This window comes from Papaver somniferum, unplaced genomic scaffold (genome assembly GCF_003573695.1).
Source record: "Papaver somniferum cultivar HN1 unplaced genomic scaffold, ASM357369v1 unplaced-scaffold_19, whole genome shotgun sequence".
NCBI classification, from domain to species: Eukaryota; Viridiplantae; Streptophyta; class Magnoliopsida; order Ranunculales; family Papaveraceae; genus Papaver; species Papaver somniferum.
Window position 1 is genome coordinate 9,972,461 of NW_020628818.1, and position 19,446 is coordinate 9,991,906.

Here is a 19,446-nt window from a genome sequence, read left to right on the forward strand (position 1 = left end):
ATTTAAGCCGTCAGAATTTCACTTTGCAGCAAGGATATCTTGTGGACTATATCTACCAATATCCTTAGGTATAGATACATCGCCTTTTGTATTAACCGGAGGATCATAGCCATTAACAACATGTACCAATGTTTGAAAATCACGAGCTAGAAGAAAAGCACACAACAATTTTTCACCACAAGTAGTTTGAGCCATCAAAGACTGGTGGTACGTTTATGGAGATAGAATTTATGTCTATAGAGTCAGATCGCTACAAACACATACTTATGAGGTCTTTAAACGTGTTTGCCTGCTATGATACCAATTGAAAAGGCGGTGGTATAACAACAACAACCAATATTTCTCTTAGCAATCTGTATGGACTAACTCCAATATACTTTCAAAAGAATCAACTAGACAGTCAGACTCAATCTTAAGAAAATTATATCAAAGAGTTATATCTCAATTTCTCAATTCAATCCGCAATCAAACAAATAATAATTTGCGAGCCCGATTGAATATAAGAGAAATAACTTGAACGGTACCAAAGACCAATGTTCAAGGATCAATCAATTTCAATCAACAACCAAAAGTTGGATTTACCAATTGATCGATTCAACGCACAACCTGTGATATTTCAATTATATAACAAAATATAATGCGGAAAATAAATAACACAGACACCAGAAGTTTTGTTAACGAGGAAACCGCATATGCAGAAAAACCCCGGGACCTAGTCCAGATTGAACACCATACTGTATTAAGCCGCTACGGGCACTAGCCTGCTACAAACTAACTTCGTTCTGGACTGTACTTGAACCCCAATCGATCTCACACTGATTCAAGGTACGGTTGCGCTCCTTACGTCTTCGATCCCAGCAGGATACTATGAACATGTTCCCTTAGCTGATCTCACCCACAACTAAGATTTGCTACGACCCAAAGTCGAAGACTTTAATAAACAAATCTGTCTCACACAGAAAAGACTTTAATAAATAAATCTGTCTCAAACGATAAGACGAAGTTGTGTGTGACTACTTTCCTATCTTTCCTATCAGACATATAAATCTCAAGCCAGTCTTACGATTGCACTCAATCACGATAGAAACAACAAGATCAGATCACGCAACTACAGAGAAAATAGTTGGGTCTGGTTTCACAATTCCAATGAAGTCTTTAAATCGTTAACCTACAGGGTTTCGTGAAAAACCTAAGGTTAAAGGAGAATCGACTTTAGCTTACACAACTAGTATCACACAAGAGGTGTGGGGATTAGGTTTCCCAGTTGCTAGAGTTCTCCTTCATATAGTCTCCAAATCAGTGTTTGCAATCTAAGTTACCTTGGTAACAAAGCATTCAATATTCACCGTTAGATGAAAAGCTGATTAGATTCAAGCTAATATCTTTCAACCGTTAGATCGAACTTAGGTTGTTATACACACATGAAATGTAACTTCATTTAGGTTTGAGTAACTGTACCCAAACGTATACACTTATTTGGTTCAACAATAGTTAACCAATGGTTATCCATACGAGCACTTTCATATCAACCTTATTCATCTTCACCATAACTAGTTCAAATGACTCAAATGAACTAGTTAGAGAGTTGTCAAATTGCTTAGATCTCATAGAAGTATATAAGACACAATCGAAGCAGAATCGGTTTTGATTCGCTCGAATCAATTCATGAACATTATAGCCACGGTTTGCAAAGATTGCATTCCTTATTATATAAATATTTTAGTTCATGAACAAACCGATTTTAGAAAGTAACCTACCTAAGTATGCGAACTGGTACGCGTACTTAAGTAACCGGATTGAGTTTGTTTGCACTTTCAAACTCCATCAGAAATTCACGGACGTGAACTTTCCGCCAGTACGCGTACGGGTACGCATACTCACCCGGATTTCCAACAACTGCCAGTACGCGTACGGGTACGCACACTTTGGGTTCCTGATTTTGGACTTTTACAAAAATATGAGAACACACCATGTTTATCTCCACAGATGGTTACATGTTCTAAACTGTCATTTCAATCATTGAAACTTTCTTAGAGGATGTTATATAGTTGTTATTCACAAACTATTTTTCATCAAAGTGATTTTCAAGTTATTGAAATAAACAACATGACTTTCTTCATGAGTAAAGATGAACTTGTACAAAGAGAAAGCTTACCAACATATATTTCGAGAAATAGATAAGCGAGATAAACTCGGCTCAAAATAGCAAATGTGTATAATCGAAGTCTATATAGAAATACGACTTTTGTCTCAATATAGGAGATAAAATAGATAGATTTTTTGAGTGATAGATAAGTTCAAGTCTCCACATACATTTTTATTGATGAAGTTCCACCAGTTCCTTGAGTAGTTCTTCGTCTTTGCATGATGAACGTCGTGGAGTCTAGAGCTCAACTACACTTACTATCCTAGTCCTAGACTTATCTATAAGTAGACTGGAAATCAAGACTTATTGTTTTGGCAACTAAACTTGAAAAACATGTTGAGATAACAACGTTTGTGAGTTCGACCGAGCAGTGCTCTAATAATACGCATATCGGGTATGTGTACCCTTAAGACAAAAACAGTTCATAAAATTTTGGTGTCTGTACTAGGTACATGTACCTTTCTGAGTTCACGAGTCAACAAAACTTTTGGTATCCAATCTGGGTATATGTACCAGAGGTCGTTGTCGAACTATAGCTATGCCGGTACGTGTACTGCGGCTCCGGACCTAGAACAGTTACGCCAGTACATGAACTGGTATGTATACTTTATTGTATCTGTATTTATAGTAGTTTTATACCTATCTAATAATCAATTTGAAACATTCCTGAATAACATGAATGACACATATCACTGTTCCAGGATTTTTTCAAATGATTAACTTAAATCATGATTTAGGTCATAAATAATAAATTGTTCTTAATCAACTTCATCAAGTTTTGAACAAATGTTCTTAAGCTAAGTCATTCATATTTCGATAATAATTAACAAGATAAACTTGACTCGAAATTTCTATTGTGCAATATTTTAAAGTCCATTTCGTCATGCACCTTAGTCTCGTAGATAGAAAGGTGAAAACTTGAGTAATAGGTTGGTTCAGTCTTCACATACCTTTGGTCGATGAAGTTCTTCAAATGTCTTCAGTTGATCTTCGCCTTCAAACGGTAGAACACAGTGATGTCTGATACTGAACCACACATTTTTAATCTTAATCTGAGATTTGACTAAATGTAGACTAGAATATATAGTTTTGATTAACTAAATTTGACAACAAGCTTGATATAGCAACACTTGTGAGTTCGACCGAGCAATGCTTTAACAGTAGGGAGCACGACTGAAGCTGAATTTATCTGAGGGTCAATTCGGTGTCAACTGCATTCCATTCTAAAGTATGATAGCAGGATAGTGTTTTTAACAGTTTAGTACAGTGTGGTATTCAAACTGGACTAGCCAGGGTTATCGTTAAAAAAAATCGGGTGTCTTGTGTTATCTTTTTTCCGTATTATATTGCACTACACCAAATTCTGATTTAACATATGATAAAACTATAAAATCGAAAAATTGATGATGACTTACACAGATCGAAGCCCTAAACTCGTTAATCTTACACGGTTCTTCAATAGTCAGATCATTAACGAGTGTGGAGAAAAGAGGGAAGAGAAGAGAGGCAGTGAGCCAGCGATAAAAGAGAAAAGAAAATGAAGAATGAAGTGGAAATCGAGAGAGCGGTAGAAACATAGTGAGAATGTCACACATGGGATTCACACACGCAGGGAAGGAAACATCCTCTAGTTCAATGAGTGTGGGGTGGAAAAAATATGTCACGCATGTGAACGGCACAGGCGGAAATTTCAGCTGTTACGACCCTACTGTGACCAAGCGTGTGACTGGCACGCCTATAATAAAAATTCATAACGTTTAACCTCTGTTACGAATTTTTAAAAATTTAGTAACGACTTCAGCCTATTACGAATATTTTGTAATAGCAATTTTGTAACGGCCATATAGTCGTTACGAATCCGGGAATTTGGTGTAGTGTTGTTTATCTTTATAATAGGATTATCACAAATAGTACTTTAAGATACCTATATAGAAAGTTTTTGGGTTACACGGAAAATGCTTGGTCACTTAGCAATTTCGGGTCACGATATATTTTAAGGACCAAGACTCCAAATGCCAGTTGTTGTTTTTCTGATTATTTTAAGTTGTAAAATAGATTTCAAGCTACTTTTTCCTTGAAGAAAAAAAAAAGAAAAGAATGTCAATCTAGCATCTGGTCTAGGCAGTTAAATCCAAATTATGTTTAAATACCAATCAACAAAGCAACAAAGACACTATTCTTATATGTATATAACTAAATAATGATGTACGCTCATGTGCAAAAATATAACTTAGTTTTTGTGAAGCATGATAAAAATTTATTCAAATACATTTAAATCATATACACATTTAAAATAATCTGGTTCAAATGACCAAAAAATTTGTGAAGTATTATACTGAGTTTGCATGGGTATGTTTATATCATATATCCATTTAAAACAAGCTGATTCAAATGAACAGAGATGACAACCATCAAGTGGTCTGATGAGTATCATTATCCCTCCCTTGGATGAGGTAGGGGTTTGATCGCCGGACTTTGTAATTGTTAGTAGTATTTAGGTGTCACCAACTAACCAGCGTACTAAGCCATAAAAAGAAATATGAGTAGAGACAACATGTTTGCAAACAGTTGTCATTTAGGTTTCCGTTCACTTTTATCCACCTCATGGTTAGCTAGACTACGTGACTTCTCATTTCTTTCCATGTAAATACACCCATTTGTATGGCATGGAATTGACCATGACAAAGTGATAATTTCATTAACTGATTAGTTTAAAACAAGAGCCATAAAAAATATCTAAGAAGACCAGCGGGAGAGCGCACATTCGGTAGTCTATTGTGCCATTTCCTTTGCCCATTTTCCTTGTTCATTTTCTGCATGGAATTGACCAATGCAAGAGTAATAAAATGCTTGCACCTAAGCACCACGTACGGCAATATTGGGTATACGTTGGTGTTCTAAAGAACCGGATCAGACATGAAATAGATCATGTTAACAGTTGGATGATCAAAAGGGACTATAAAAACAAAATTTAAAGGCGTTATTCTCCATTTAACGTCGTTTGATAGAGATGGGCTATATATCCCTATTTAACAAAGGCAACAAAACTATGATTTAGTAATTAAGCTCTACATAAACTAATATATTTAAAATAAACATAACCAAAATTCAATAAGCAAACTTTCCTAACAAAGTCTTTTTACGGTACTTTTGATCACAAAGAAACCAATAATCATTAAGGTGCATCAACTGACCCCTTAATCAACACTTTTTGCTACTTCTTACGGGATACAACTTATTTTCACCAATGTCAAAAACTTGTATATCATCTCTAGATATGTAAATTGAAAGCGCTCAAAATTCTTTATGAGAAAAAAGAGAGGATGTTATTGTCTAAATTGATCGTCTTAGTTGTTTTCCACATTATTTTCCCCCTTCTTATTTCTGCAAATAAAAGATCATCAATTAGCTCCAATATTTTACAAGTAATTTTAGTAACCATGACCTTTTTTTTTTCGTTTCGATATATATATAATTATTGCCCAATAATGGTCGGTCGTATTTTTTCACAAATACTAAATACCATATTCACGTTTATTTGCGGACCATCTCGTTCAACCTAACCAAAGATTGGTATTATAAAAGATGCTAAAGTCTTAAAACAAATATTTCTATGTTTAAGTGTTACTTAAAAAGATAATTGAAGTGTAAAAAGAACTTACTTGTCCATCCAAGCTTTAAACATTCTAAGATGTGGGTCGACATCAAGCCCTAACTCCTTAAATTTGGGGTCATAAACTCCATTTTTTATAGATTGGTGCCTGTGAAATTGGTGATGAAAAATTCATCAAATTTAAAAAATAAAATATAAATATAAATATAAAAGATACTTGTATATTTTGAGTAGGTTGAAGAATCGTTTTGCTAGTCAAGATGCTAATTCCAAAGTACGAGGTTCTCTTTTTCATCGTATTGGTATTACTATTCAGAAAGGTGTTGGTGCTCAGCTTGTTGCTAGGTTACCAACAAACTCTTTGTAAAAAATTGACTTTGTTTGTTTTATTTCATAGTTAAATAATAATAAATAACTTGAAGCTGCAAGAATCAAATTAGACTGTACCTAGGATTCTCCGTTATATTAGAAATGTGATGCTCAATGCCGGTTGATATTGGAGTCATCTTAGATCTAGACTCGTCTCTCGACAAAGAATCCTTAAATAATAACCAAATTTTCATAAATTACATATACTTTTCGTAAAATTTCAAAAAAAACGTAATAATAAAATTTTTAAGTAGGTCAAGATGTAAAATTTTACCTTAAAATAAGCAGTTGTGTTGCCCGGATAAATGAGATTTTGATTTTTTTCTGGTTCTGGAAAATCATTTCCTAGAAATCTTGGGACAAATGTATACTTCCTCATAGTTTCTTTCTTCTTTGGCCCTGGGAGAATCCTGAATTGAAATTAACAACGCATTTATAAATCAAAAGAATATACATAAACAATGTTTAATCAAATTTAAGAATATTACTACGTCATTTAATATAAATTTTAACCTTGGAAGACAGGTGGGTTGTTGTTGTGGTTGTTGTTGGTCATAATGGGTACGGTGAGACGACTCCTCGGGGTTATCCGATCGGTTCAAACTTTGGTTATAAAGTCCTCCTTGATCATTTGTATCAACCCATGGATTAGTTTGTTTTTGTGAATTAAATCCTCCTGAAACCGATGTTCCTCGTTTTTCCGTGCTTAAACAAAATTCTACCTGGTAAAAGTAATAACTGATCAATACCAAGTGACTTGGCAATTCAATAATCAAATATTTGGATTTTAAATAATTTGATTGATAAACATAAAGTTGATACAAAAACATACAATTGAGGAAGTTTGAGGATATAAAGTTGTCCTTGTTGGATGCTGGAAAACAGGTGGTGGTGATGATGAGGATCCATAGTAGTTGTTTGGATTAGCTTCATTACTTCGTGAAAATAGAGATATTATCAATTAGTCCACATCCATAAAATGAATAAAAAAATATCAAAATTAATAGAGTAAGTATTGCTACGCAAGAATGACATAAGTTACCTATATGAATGCAACGATTTATCATTGGGAATTTGTGACTCTAGATCATGATGGTTGATGAAGCTTGATTCCTTTCCTTTTGTATGAGCGAATGAAGTTAATCCTTGACTATCATTTTGGTTGAACTCAACCTAATTATCAAGATAAATAATATTTTTATGTTATTAATCATCACCCCCAATATGACCGTACGATAATAGAAATGATATTTAAATAATTATTATAATCTCCATATATCATCTACTGACCATGGAAATTGTCGGAGGATCATGGTTAGTAGTTGTTGTTTGTAGAGTCAACTGGCCTTGTTCACATGATACTTGCGATGTGAACAATGGTGTGTTTATTATGTTTTCTTCTGATCTTGGAGTATCCGGCAGAGACCTAATTCATTTATTCGTTACAAATATAAATTATCAGTAATACAATTTAATCTAAATATATTATATGTCTATACATTCCTTATAAATGTTCAACTCACATGGTCATCTGCCAATTGTGCAAATTCCCGTATTCCGGTATTTCATGATCGAATTTGAAAATGTCTGATTCATTATTTGTATCATTAAACAAGTCCTTTTCTCCCTGAAAAATCATATAAATATTTCAATTTTAGTAGATAATAATAGTATATAATTACTAGATTTAAATTTTAGTTAAGTTTTCTTACCTCCATGATGTTGAATTTGGATCTCCCAAAATACCCACTGCGAAATCAAAAAAAGAAGACAAAAACAAACACGCCTTTAGATTTCACAATATCAAAGTTTTCTCGTTCAAGTAAACCTAGTTTTTAGATATCTCATTCATCTGAGTCAGTTAACTATATGTAGAATGTTTCAGACTCTCGATTATTGTGGAAGATAGAAATTTTAAAGTTTATTATCGATATAATAAGTGTAGTTTTTTTTTTTTTATTCTTTGTCTTTGGTTAGGTCCCCTTATCCCTGAGGATTCCTTTTATTGATTTTTTGAATGCTTATATAAAATACACCATTTCTATGTAAAATAAATTGTTTGTTATAATGCTAATATAATTCCTAATCATATCCTTATATAAAAAGTTATTTATTTAATTTGTGGCTTACCTACTAAATATCAATAATTAATTATGAGTTTCTATAAATAAAAATATATATATATATAGATTTTTATTTAAAATTGTCCCGTACCTTGGTGTCCACAATAAGTATGTACCTTTAATTATTATAAAGATGCTCAAAAGCAGATCTGTATACAGTCGCATATTCCAAATCTAATAAATTTGCTTAATTATTTTTCTATAACTGATATAACTTTTAGAATATTTTCTAATTTTCTTAATAATCTCTTTTTCTAATATTTAGAATTGAAACAGTTTCTTCTTTAATTGGGTATATTTTACCTATATAAGAAAACTGACTGGATTTTATCACAAGGTTTATGATTACCTATTTTGATCACATTATTTTTCTTATAAATCTGTTTCAAACCACGTTTGATATTTTATTGAAATGAAAACATCATTTTATTGTTTTACTGTACTGGTTAATATTTATTATCACTTTATTCGGAGTAAACGAGGAAGGCACGCAGAATCAGAAGTATATATGTGCAAACAAACAAAAAAAAAATTGAAGATTTACCTTTTCAAACTAATCTTGACCACTCATATGGAAATAATTCTTCGTAACATAAATTATGTGAATGAGGAAACAATTAATCCAAGAATTTTTTCAACCACAAGAACATTACTACACAAAAGTTACCTTAGTTTGCAGGATGCTCCGTAAAATCTCGTGATCTATATTAGAAAAAATAGAAGAAAGTTATAAGGAGTCAAGTAACTTCATAAAATAATTATAAACAAATGGTAATAATACTAGATTGAAAGGATGGAATAGGTGTATACGTAAGATTGATTACTAGTGCTTGATCAATTAACCAATGCTAGAACAATCATAAAAAATGAGCACCAACTAAATAACATAGATGCAAAGACAATCTTAGGAATAGGGTAGGACCAAGACTCTCTAAAGATTCAATTCAAGGATGAATGTAATATGAGATAAAAAAAAATCCTTTGACATCCAACCAATATCACTAAAATACAACGGTAAAGTGCTTTGGTGATGATACCAATGACTTGAAATTGAAACTTTCAACACCAAATTCTTTACCAATCAAAAAAAGTAAAAAAATCTTTGAGCATTTATGAATATTTCTGATTCACATTTTACATAAGAATGATGATCGCGCATGTGAAGCTACTCCCAATACTCCCCAAAAGAAGAAAAAAATAGAAAAAAAACTTCTTTAGCATAAGATAATTTAGGTTGCTACTAAGGATTTCGATTAATAAGCATATGATTAAGAAAAAAATAGTTCAACATTAGATAATTAAAAACCAATACAAGAACAATTATACTTAAATTAATCCAAAAGAAGGGAGATTGTAAACCATTGGTTAAGGTTTTTAAAGAAACATCTACAATACATAATAATGATAGAAAACATACCTAATATGGTATGAAGATGATTGAAGTCGAAAGAAGTGGGTGGTGATAAATAGGAGAAGAAGAATTTTATGCTAAAAAAGTTATTGTTGTTGTGCCAAAAACTTCAGTTTTATCCATCTCGTTCTCACATCTACTATACGCATATATCTACTTTTATAGATGAGTTTTGGTTTGGATTTTCAAGTAGGGTATTAATGGAAGAAAAAAAGGATATGAGAGAATCAATTACAATACTATACTCTTTTATCTATGTAATGGTTATTTTCTAAAAAAATTACCACTACTTTTTTGAATGGGCAGTTTCGAAATATTATATATTGTTGTTGAGGTTTTAAAATCACCAGAAAGAATATTTATGGATGCTAGACTTTTCAATTTTGCATGTTTACACTTCGACTAATATTATTTCACGTTTAAAAACATTAGTACGCCACAAGAAAATAATTAAGACTATATAGTTATCAGAGGCCACTAACGAGATTTTTATCGTTACTCAGCAACCGTTTTATTTGTCGTGTATTACATAATTATTATATCAGTTTATCATTATCGAGGTTAGAGAATCTTACTTTTCAGATTTTTGAGTCGGCGCGTAAATTCTGTGCAATTTAGTTCAGTTGCTAGTTCAGTTGCGAGTATTTTCTTTTTCCAGTTCTCAGGTTGATCCTATTTACGTGGCAAATTGCATTAGACCGTTAAAATATATAAAATACATACATAAATATACATTCGGGGAATAAAATTTCCTGAGTTAGCAACTATAATCTAAAATCAAATTTCTAATTTTATTGGAGAAAAAAAATATTTACCAAAACACTTCTTTATATATCAAACATTAACAAACTCTTAATCAACAATATATGCTGTCATTATCTTCCAAATTATTAATCAATCTATATTCATCAAATCAATCAAAAACTTTGAAGTTTTTTACAATCTATATGATTGTTATAACAAAAATAGGCCTTCAAACATGTACATAATTTTTTTTTCATCTACATAATTTATGATCTAAATGACTAAATTATCCTTGTAACGTGATAACGAAATAAATTAGTAGTTGGCTAAGAGCTTATGTGGATTCAGCTAAGTTAAAAAGGAAATACACGTCCGCGATATCCCGATCATCTTTTAAATATTGTCTTTAAGAGCATCTCCAATGTTAGGAGTGAAGGTCTTAAAAAGACATGACACCTAGGATTTAGCACTTTTCTAAACAAAATTTATCTCCGATGCTAGGATCAAGGCTAATAAAAGATCATGACATGGCTGCCATTTCATGTGAAAGGGTAAAGAAGAAAGTCATATCTTCACTTTCGTGATGACCCACGGTCCATTGACACATCATCAATTCTTTATTTCAAAATTAATTTTTCTTAAAATTTTAGGATAGTAATACCTAGGCATTGGAGATGAAATTTTAGGTAGAAAGCATAACTTTTATTTTTTTTAGCCACATAGAAATGAGCCATAACAAAAAGGTACTAATAAGACCTCCATCTAGGATTATCTTTCGCCCTAGCATCGGAGATGCTCTGAAAATACATTCAAGTCATTTGTCAAATACATTTGTTTACCTTGTCCCTGTGCTAGTTAATATGGTAATTAAGTAGTTCACATAGTTATAGTCGTCATTTAATACATTTCAACGAATGAATGAAATGTTTATAAACAGTTTCTAAACAACTTTGTTTTTCGTGTCAAAAATAAAAATAAAAATTCTTTCGCTAAAATTCATTTTTCTTTATTTTATGCTAAAACATTTTTTTACTCAATTATGCATAATCCATTTAATCTCAAAAAGAAAAGAGGAAATTTCCAATGTCCACTGACTCTCTATTTTATCAGGTCATTTTGGTTGCAATTTCCGGTCAGACGATTTTAAAGGTTTAGTAATAACCGATTGGATCAGTATTATCATATAGCTAAAATCCAAGTGGTCTGATGGTTCTCATGTTCCCTCCCATTAAGAAGATCGGATTCCTGCCTTTGTAATAGCCAGAAAATTTCTAAATGAGTGAATTTAGGAGTAGACTAGGGACCATTACACTATGCTATCAAAAAAAATGTACAGGTTGGTATTAAAAAAAAATTCTAGTTGGTGTCTTAGGTTGGGCCAAAATAAATCCAATTAAATAGATCCAGTTTCAATGGTAGACCGATCCTCTTTCCTAGGAAAGCCTTGGTTTATAAATGAAATATTAAACTTCTTTGAGGGTGTTTTTCTTAATCGGCTGACTTATTGGGTTACAAAATGAACAGTGTTCAGGCATATGGATGCATTTTCCTATCTAAAATGGGGTTGTACAGGGTGTTTAATGGGTAACTGAATTACTTATATAGCCCAAAACGTTTTAAATTACTATTTACCCTTAATTTAAAAGCCAAAAATCAAAAATCAAAATCAGTTTTAAACACAAATATCTTCTCTTCTTTTCTATCCAAACTCTTTTTTGTAAACTGTTGAAATCAATTTTTGATAGCCGCAATTAATCTCCGCCTCGTAAAAATTTGATTGTCGATTAAAACCAACTATAAATTGACTTGTACAAAAAAACAACCAGTAGGTAGGCATTCTAAATCTTCTTCTAATTTGTCAATTGAAGAACAATGAGAAGTTGAAGCATAAATTCAACGGAGCTAAGAACCAACTCCTGAAATGTACATTAGAAGGTATTTCCTACAAACCATCTTTTATTTGTTGTTTTTAGTTGATAGTATAGGGTTAATTCGACAAAAAATGTTGATTTATTTTTCAGTTACGGAGTGAAATTTGGCTGATAATTGAAACAATTTATCATTCGAACTGTCCATTATTTTTCATTTTGAAGGTGTTGATGAATTATTCGGCTGGTAATTGTTTTTAAACTGTATCCGGACTTTATATTATTTATCAAAAAATCACTTAAGTTGTGAAGTTCAGCTGATAACATTTTTTGAATTAATAGACGAACGATGTGTTGCTAGCAATACAATGAAAGTTATAAGGTTCGGCTTTTAACAGATTTTTCAGGACAACCGAACCTTTTGACTGGACGAGATAAAGATATATGTTCTAAATAATATTATGGGCTAAAACCACATTGATTAATTAATAGGGGTGGGCTGAACACTAAGTTTATGTTATGTAATCGCCAACTATCAGAGGTGATTTAAGAAGCGCATGGTAAATACAATGATATGAATGGAGATATTTTGAACCAAACGGCTACTAATTATTTAGTCCGAATACTATTGTTTTTAGTGTACAGTACCATACAAGTATATACAGAGTGTACGAGAAAGAATGGAGCGTTTTATTACTGGACATTTCTATTCATCTTGCTACACTAGTATATAAGGCTATTTATAGCCCAACTTAACCGCCAATGCATACAAGGTGGCTACAACATGAGTTGCCACGAGTCCACATACGTGGCTTTAGTTGAGGGACTAATTTACTTTGTGTTAATCTAAAAGAGATTAACTTATCTCTTAATATAAGTTGGTTCCACTAAATGTGGTCATCCATACTTTGAAAGCCTGATACGTATAACACTCCCCCTTGGATGACCATTATTTTAAGATTATTGTCTTGTTAGAGCTTTGCCAGTAAAACTTTGGTAGCTTTAAAACAGTAATGGTCGCCAATAATTTTCTTCCTTCGTCAAAGTTGTCCGGGAAAACCGTTTGGGATAAAACACGAACACTTGAAGGTTAGAAACAAAGTTGGTCAGCTGTGAATTTGTATTTCGTTGAAGTTACGTCAGGGAAATCACTTGCAAAACCTCAAAAGAATAGTGTGACTATCTGGTCGCCGATCCGCATGTGAAATCTATGGATATACATCTCTTTAGATGATGATCATCGTTCTAAGATTGTTATCTCATTAAAAACCTCGCCAGGAAAACCCAAAGGGACAAAACCTGATCGTAGGAAAACATGAGCATTCAGAACAACGATAGATCCGCAGAAGTTGCCTCGTTAAAACCTTATCTGGAAAAATCCAAAGGGACAAAAACCAAAACAAAGGAAAAATAGTACAACATTTTAAACTGCGGATGGCAGTGGACTTGCATGCCCAATTAAAACCTTGACAAGGAAAACCCAGTGGGACAAAACCTTGACTAAGGAAAAAGAGTACACGACGTAATGTCCAATGTTTCCAATATCCATATTCTTCTGTGGATTTACTCCCGCTGATGAGAATCCTTCTCAGCTGATCATTGTGTCTGATTATATTGCATAAAGACCGTGAACCATGTCTTCAACGACTTCCTTTTCTTGAGAAACTTGGTATGATCTTCCTTTGTACGGTTTCTAATGATCATCTAATTGTTCCATCCTTTTTATTCTCCACTAGCTTTGTCTGAACAATCATAATCGATCGGAGGATGAACAAGTGTCCTCTACTACCAGACTATTAGCTAGGAAAATGTTTAGATGCTTTAGCAAACCTGCCAGAAATCAAAACTTAAACAGTCTGATTATTTTTCCTCTGTGGGAGACATCTAACGATCTTTCATCCAAAATACCAAGCTTAATGGTACCACGAAGATGAAGGAGATTTCTTCGGACAATGTCTCGATATTGGTGCTGGTTAAAACTAAACTTAGATTTGTACTACAAACCCAATATCATCTATACATAGCATATTTCGTCTAATGTACCATTTACATATTTCTCGTGTAATACAAACCACAGAGTGATACATCTCCTTTGTTGAGATGCAAATCGATCAATCTTGTAAGTAAGAGATCGAATGACTACAATTATGAAAGCTCGTCCATTTAAACATGTATAAACCTTTAAGGTTGACGAAATTAATAGACTTCCATCTACAATGCTCAATCCACAAATTGAGACCTTGTTTTACCGAGATTCTCATCTCGAACTCCTGCTTTAAGCATTTTTGTGCTTTGGAGAACTCTTTAGGAGTTCTAATAAAGTAGATGTTGCATAAAAAAATCTAGTAAATGCACAATTTATGAGCATATAAGATGTTTTACATATCCCTGGATAACATAAACATTCACTTAGACGATTGATTACTTTCGTACTTGTTGAGTAAATGTATATGACATGGTGATTCAACTGATAGTTAAAAACTTCAGGAATTTATATGCAGTTTTTTGTATCTAGTCTTTCATACAGAACCACATTAACCACATCCACTAGATGCACATCGAGTCCTTAAAAGACTACCCGACAAATACCAAAAAGGTAGTTACATCCATAACAGGGAATATAAAGCAATCCATCTCAGGTTCCTGTAAAAGACTTTATGCAATTAGTTGACTTTACTTTTCTCACTATGCACATACACACACCTGTAGATACTAGGGGTTACATTATCGGATGTCGGAACTGCAAACACCCGTTTGTGGCCAAGAGTAGCTCACATTATCGAGTGTTCAGGTTGCAATACCAAATTTATGCATTTTTGTTATTCTGCTTTGATCTCTCCTGGTTTAACCAATTATACCTTTGATGACATTCCCATAGAGAGTGGTTTAAACCAACAACACCTACGGTAGTATCAGTGGATACTTTGACTATGTCATCAACAATCATTGGATTACGATCGCAAATTTCTCTATTGCATGCATGCCTTATGGAAATCCTCTCATTTTGAGGTTTCACAGCCTTCGCTGAGACATTCTCTTATTAGGAGAACTATACTCAGAGAAATTAGATCTTCCACTGATAGTCTCTTTGAGAGAATTATCTTTCAATGATTGTAACTGACTCTTCCTTTTAAAAGGTGCAGAATATTTCAAGTCAGCTAGTCATCCACGCTCAAGGTGTGTTCTAAGTGACATACTTGCTACTACATTTACAGCTTCTCAAGGAAGCAATTTGATTTGCAATCTCTGAAGATGTCAAATCTTCGGCATGTCTTTCAGTGATGAAAATATCAATATTAGATACATCTTGGTTTATATTTGTGCAAACCGGGATACTTCACGTCGTTTTTCAGGCGATAGCCTTTCCTCTACCAAACGGTGGGAAGACTTTCTCATAAAATTTGCAAATCTTGTAATAGAGTAGTAACAGCAGTGGAATATAGCACGTCTCAAACAGAAAAACATAATAATGGTTACATGAGTAATAAGTTCAAAGTGCCCAAGAACATCAAATGTGCTCACCAACAATGCCCAAAGCATTACTAGGATGATACAGCATCAACGGATGACAAACAAGAGTTTCATTTAAAATGTATATGAGTATAGATACACAGTTACCACCAGGTGAGATGTCGAATCATTTATGACTACCAGATACTTCCATCAACCTAGTTAGTGTCTGTGGAAATTCACTTTCAAGGGGTGGCGCTGCATAACAAGCGACCTCAATTAGTTTTCTCACTACACTTTCACATAAGCATCAAATTTATGACTGATGCTAAGACTAAGTTTCAAGAGCGTACACAAGGGAGAAAACACTTCAATATGAACTAAGATCCATGTCTGCCAATCATATAAACTTTGTCGATAATTCCTTTGCAAAGGTGGGGATATCCTTCCACATTGATTTTAGTAGCTACTCAGAATATTATCGACGACCAGTTAATAATCAGTTAATAACGATCTTACATCATTCTCTAGAGTACGAGGATATCCTAATCCATTGGTACCAAATTTCAGTATGCAGATATTCTTCACCACAAGATATCAACGCAAATTAAATGGATGTGCTCCTCGTCAGGATATATATCAACTCATCACTCAAAGAGAATATGGACATCATCTGATTAGATTGGCATACCTCATACAAGAGGTTTTCGTCTATGCTTCTAAGCATATTTCCAGACGAAAGAATCGCTGCGATTACATGGCAACCCTTGCAAGGACTTTAATATATCCCGAATCAAGCAAGAGTATTCTTGCTAAATCTAGCAACAGAGTAATCTCCAACACCTCAGGCATTTCTCGGTGTGAGAATTTAGATGAGACACAATTGGAGTTAACCAATATCGTCGATGATTCTCCCCCTGATCCTTAGGCGGGATATCTCATCTACAGAACATTCAGTTCTAAAAGACTCAACCTATCAAGGGAGCAACTGGGTGCAGAAAACAATAATAACACGCAACCCAGGAGAGGTAACTGATCAGGTTTCCTCTCTCGTTTACTGTCCAGCTGGTTTAATTTTAAGAATTTACATTTCCATGTAAAATTAACAGTAAACTGTGAACGAATTTTGTGACCATAGACACTATCTCAATATCAGTACCAGTCCTTCCAAGACGACCGATAGAGATCAAACACAATGAACAACATTTCAAATGCACATAACGTGTCTTTCATGTCACAGCGATAGCAGAGCTCTTCCAGGCTCAAAGATGGCTTATTCAGACCAACCACTATGTTACCGTCCCATATTATTCCACTTATAGTGGTACGTTGCTCATCAGGTCTTAAACCCGAGAAATATTGTGGTTCCCATATTCAAATATGCCTACCACAATTGTATTTTCCTTCTTTGCCAAAGATAGACTTATTTGCATAGGTACTACTGCAAATTTAATTCACCAAATTCATGATTTTAGGTAATAGCTCAAGCAACGAGAAGATATGATATTAACTCTAGATATAATTTACAAAAATTCAACACCCATTACATTCGACGTTTGTATATCTACGAGGTGCAGTGAACATTTGCAGCACTCGGTGTTGTTGGCACAACATATACAAAGTGAAAATTAAGCACTAGCTCTTTAAAGCTTGTCGATGCATATAATTGGTGCATATGATGTGTGCCGTAAAGCTAGCGAGAACATATAAGGGCACAAAATATGCAGCTCTCCTTATTGCTCACCACAACATTTTATACGGTGCATATATCTTTTCCAGAAATTAAGCTGAACTATTTACCACAAAAATCAATGGTGAAAACAAGGAAGAAAAACATTCAAAAATGTAATATACACGGTTCTCACATAACACTGACAAATCCCCAATTTCGTCTATCAGGGTCGACGAAATATTAATTTATCAAAATTGAAATATGGACATGTTCTTTGTATCTTAAAAGAAATCGTCTCAATATCAAATGCAGGTCATTTCAAAGACCGCTGACAGAGATTGGCTAACCATGTTAACCCGGTGTCCATTTTTCATCGCATTCCGACCCTTTAGGTGGAACGACTTTGAATTCTGGAGATTACTATAGCAAAGAAATATTAAAATTTCGCTGTCCCCCAGGATGCAAAAATTCCTCGCTCTGTCGATGTTAAAACCGTTAACACCATAAAAATCATGGGTGTGCAAACAAAGGTAATTTTACTCTCTACGCTATCCAAAAGGACGCGGAGAAACCTTCCGTTGGCTGGTTAAAGCGGATAATAGCAAAACGCCACAAAACTCAAATATTTGGCTAAATTCGGAAATCGAATAACATCAAAAATATGAGTTGTTGCCAATACGTACCTATTTTGGATATCTCTTCATATACCATATAATTTTATGTGCCCCGAATAGCACATACAAAACACGGTAAGATGTCCAACTTTTTCTTTAACAAGTCCTAATCAAAATAGGAAACAAGTTAGACGCTGTAAATATTTAAGCATAAAACTACTCAACAATAGTTGAATAAAATATGCAAGGGTTGAGGAGAATTATCCTTTTCCGTATCGCCATCCCATGTTGGTTGCTGTAGAGAAATTCGTGTTGATAACGTGTCATGTAATCGCCAACTATCATAGGTGATTTAAGAAGCGCATGGTAAATACAATGATATGAATGGAAATATTTTGTACCAAGCGGCTACTAATTATTTAGTCCGAATACTATTGCTTGTAGTGTACAGTACCATACAAATATATACAGAGTACACGATAAAGAATGGAGCGTTTTATTTCTGGACATTTCTATTCATCTTGTTACACTAGTATACAAGGTTATTTATAGCCCAAGTTAACCGCCAATGCATACAAGGTGGCTACAACATGAGTTGCCACGAGTCCACATACGTGGCTTTAGTTGAGGGACTAATGTACTATGTGTTAATCTAAAAGAGATTAACTTATCTCTTAATATAAGTGGGTTCCACTAAATGTGGTCAGCCATACTTTGAAAGCTTGATACGTATAATAGTTTAAGAAATTTTCATCTATAAAAATTTATCAGGCCGAAAAAGAGACGGACTCCCCTTTGCTAGGCATATCCCTACTTTCGGGTCAAACATAAATTTGTGCATTTTGTGTCCTTCACAAATTTCAGGTAACGATTTCACATTAGAAGTCATTGCTGTGATTTTCCATCATATAAAAAAATTGAAAGTCATTGTTGTGATTTTCGGTCACATTGGAAAATCTGGAAACACACAAATTTTGAATGGTTATGCAAGATTCTTTTTGGAAACAAGCTATATTTTTGTTTTTTGAAGCATATTTTGCAACAAGCCAAATTTTGCATCAAGAAGTGAACTTTGGGCGACAACGAAATATTTGAACTTGCAAACTTACTGTGCAAATTTTAGTGTCACAGGAAGGATTCAACGTTGCAGTAACCGGTTCTAGTTAATAGTGGAAGATTTTCATTTACATGACAAATTACGAGATACATACTATGAAGCATAAAAAAATATATAGTGGTACTAAGACCTTAAAATAAGATCTCTCTAAGAATTTTGATAGGATTGAATGGCCTTTTCTTCTAGGCATGCTTAAGAAGATTGGTTTTCCTAACAAATTTTGTAGTCTCAATGAGCATTGCATTAGCATAACTAAGATATCCATTTTTCTTAATGGTTCTCCTACAAAGGAGTATTGTTCTACTAGAAATATAAGACA

General features: G+C 33.5%; 1 protein-coding gene across 1 annotated transcript; it reads right to left on the minus strand.

Annotated features, from left to right (window-relative positions):
• Window positions 1–5,420: 5,420 nt before the first annotated feature.
• Window positions 5,421–7,846, minus strand: LOC113338499. Its single transcript, XM_026583909.1, has 10 exons — window positions 7,841–7,846; window positions 7,652–7,755; window positions 7,419–7,554; window positions 7,171–7,301; window positions 6,961–7,063; window positions 6,642–6,850; window positions 6,403–6,538; window positions 6,207–6,298; window positions 5,809–5,907; window positions 5,421–5,530 (listed from the first exon to the last, which is right to left on the minus strand). The coding sequence occupies exons 1-10, from the start codon at window positions 7,844–7,846 to the stop codon at window positions 5,494–5,496; spliced, it is 1,053 nt and encodes a 350-aa protein (XP_026439694.1). The 3' UTR covers window positions 5,421–5,493.
• Between the last annotated feature and the right edge of the window lie 11,600 nt (window positions 7,847–19,446).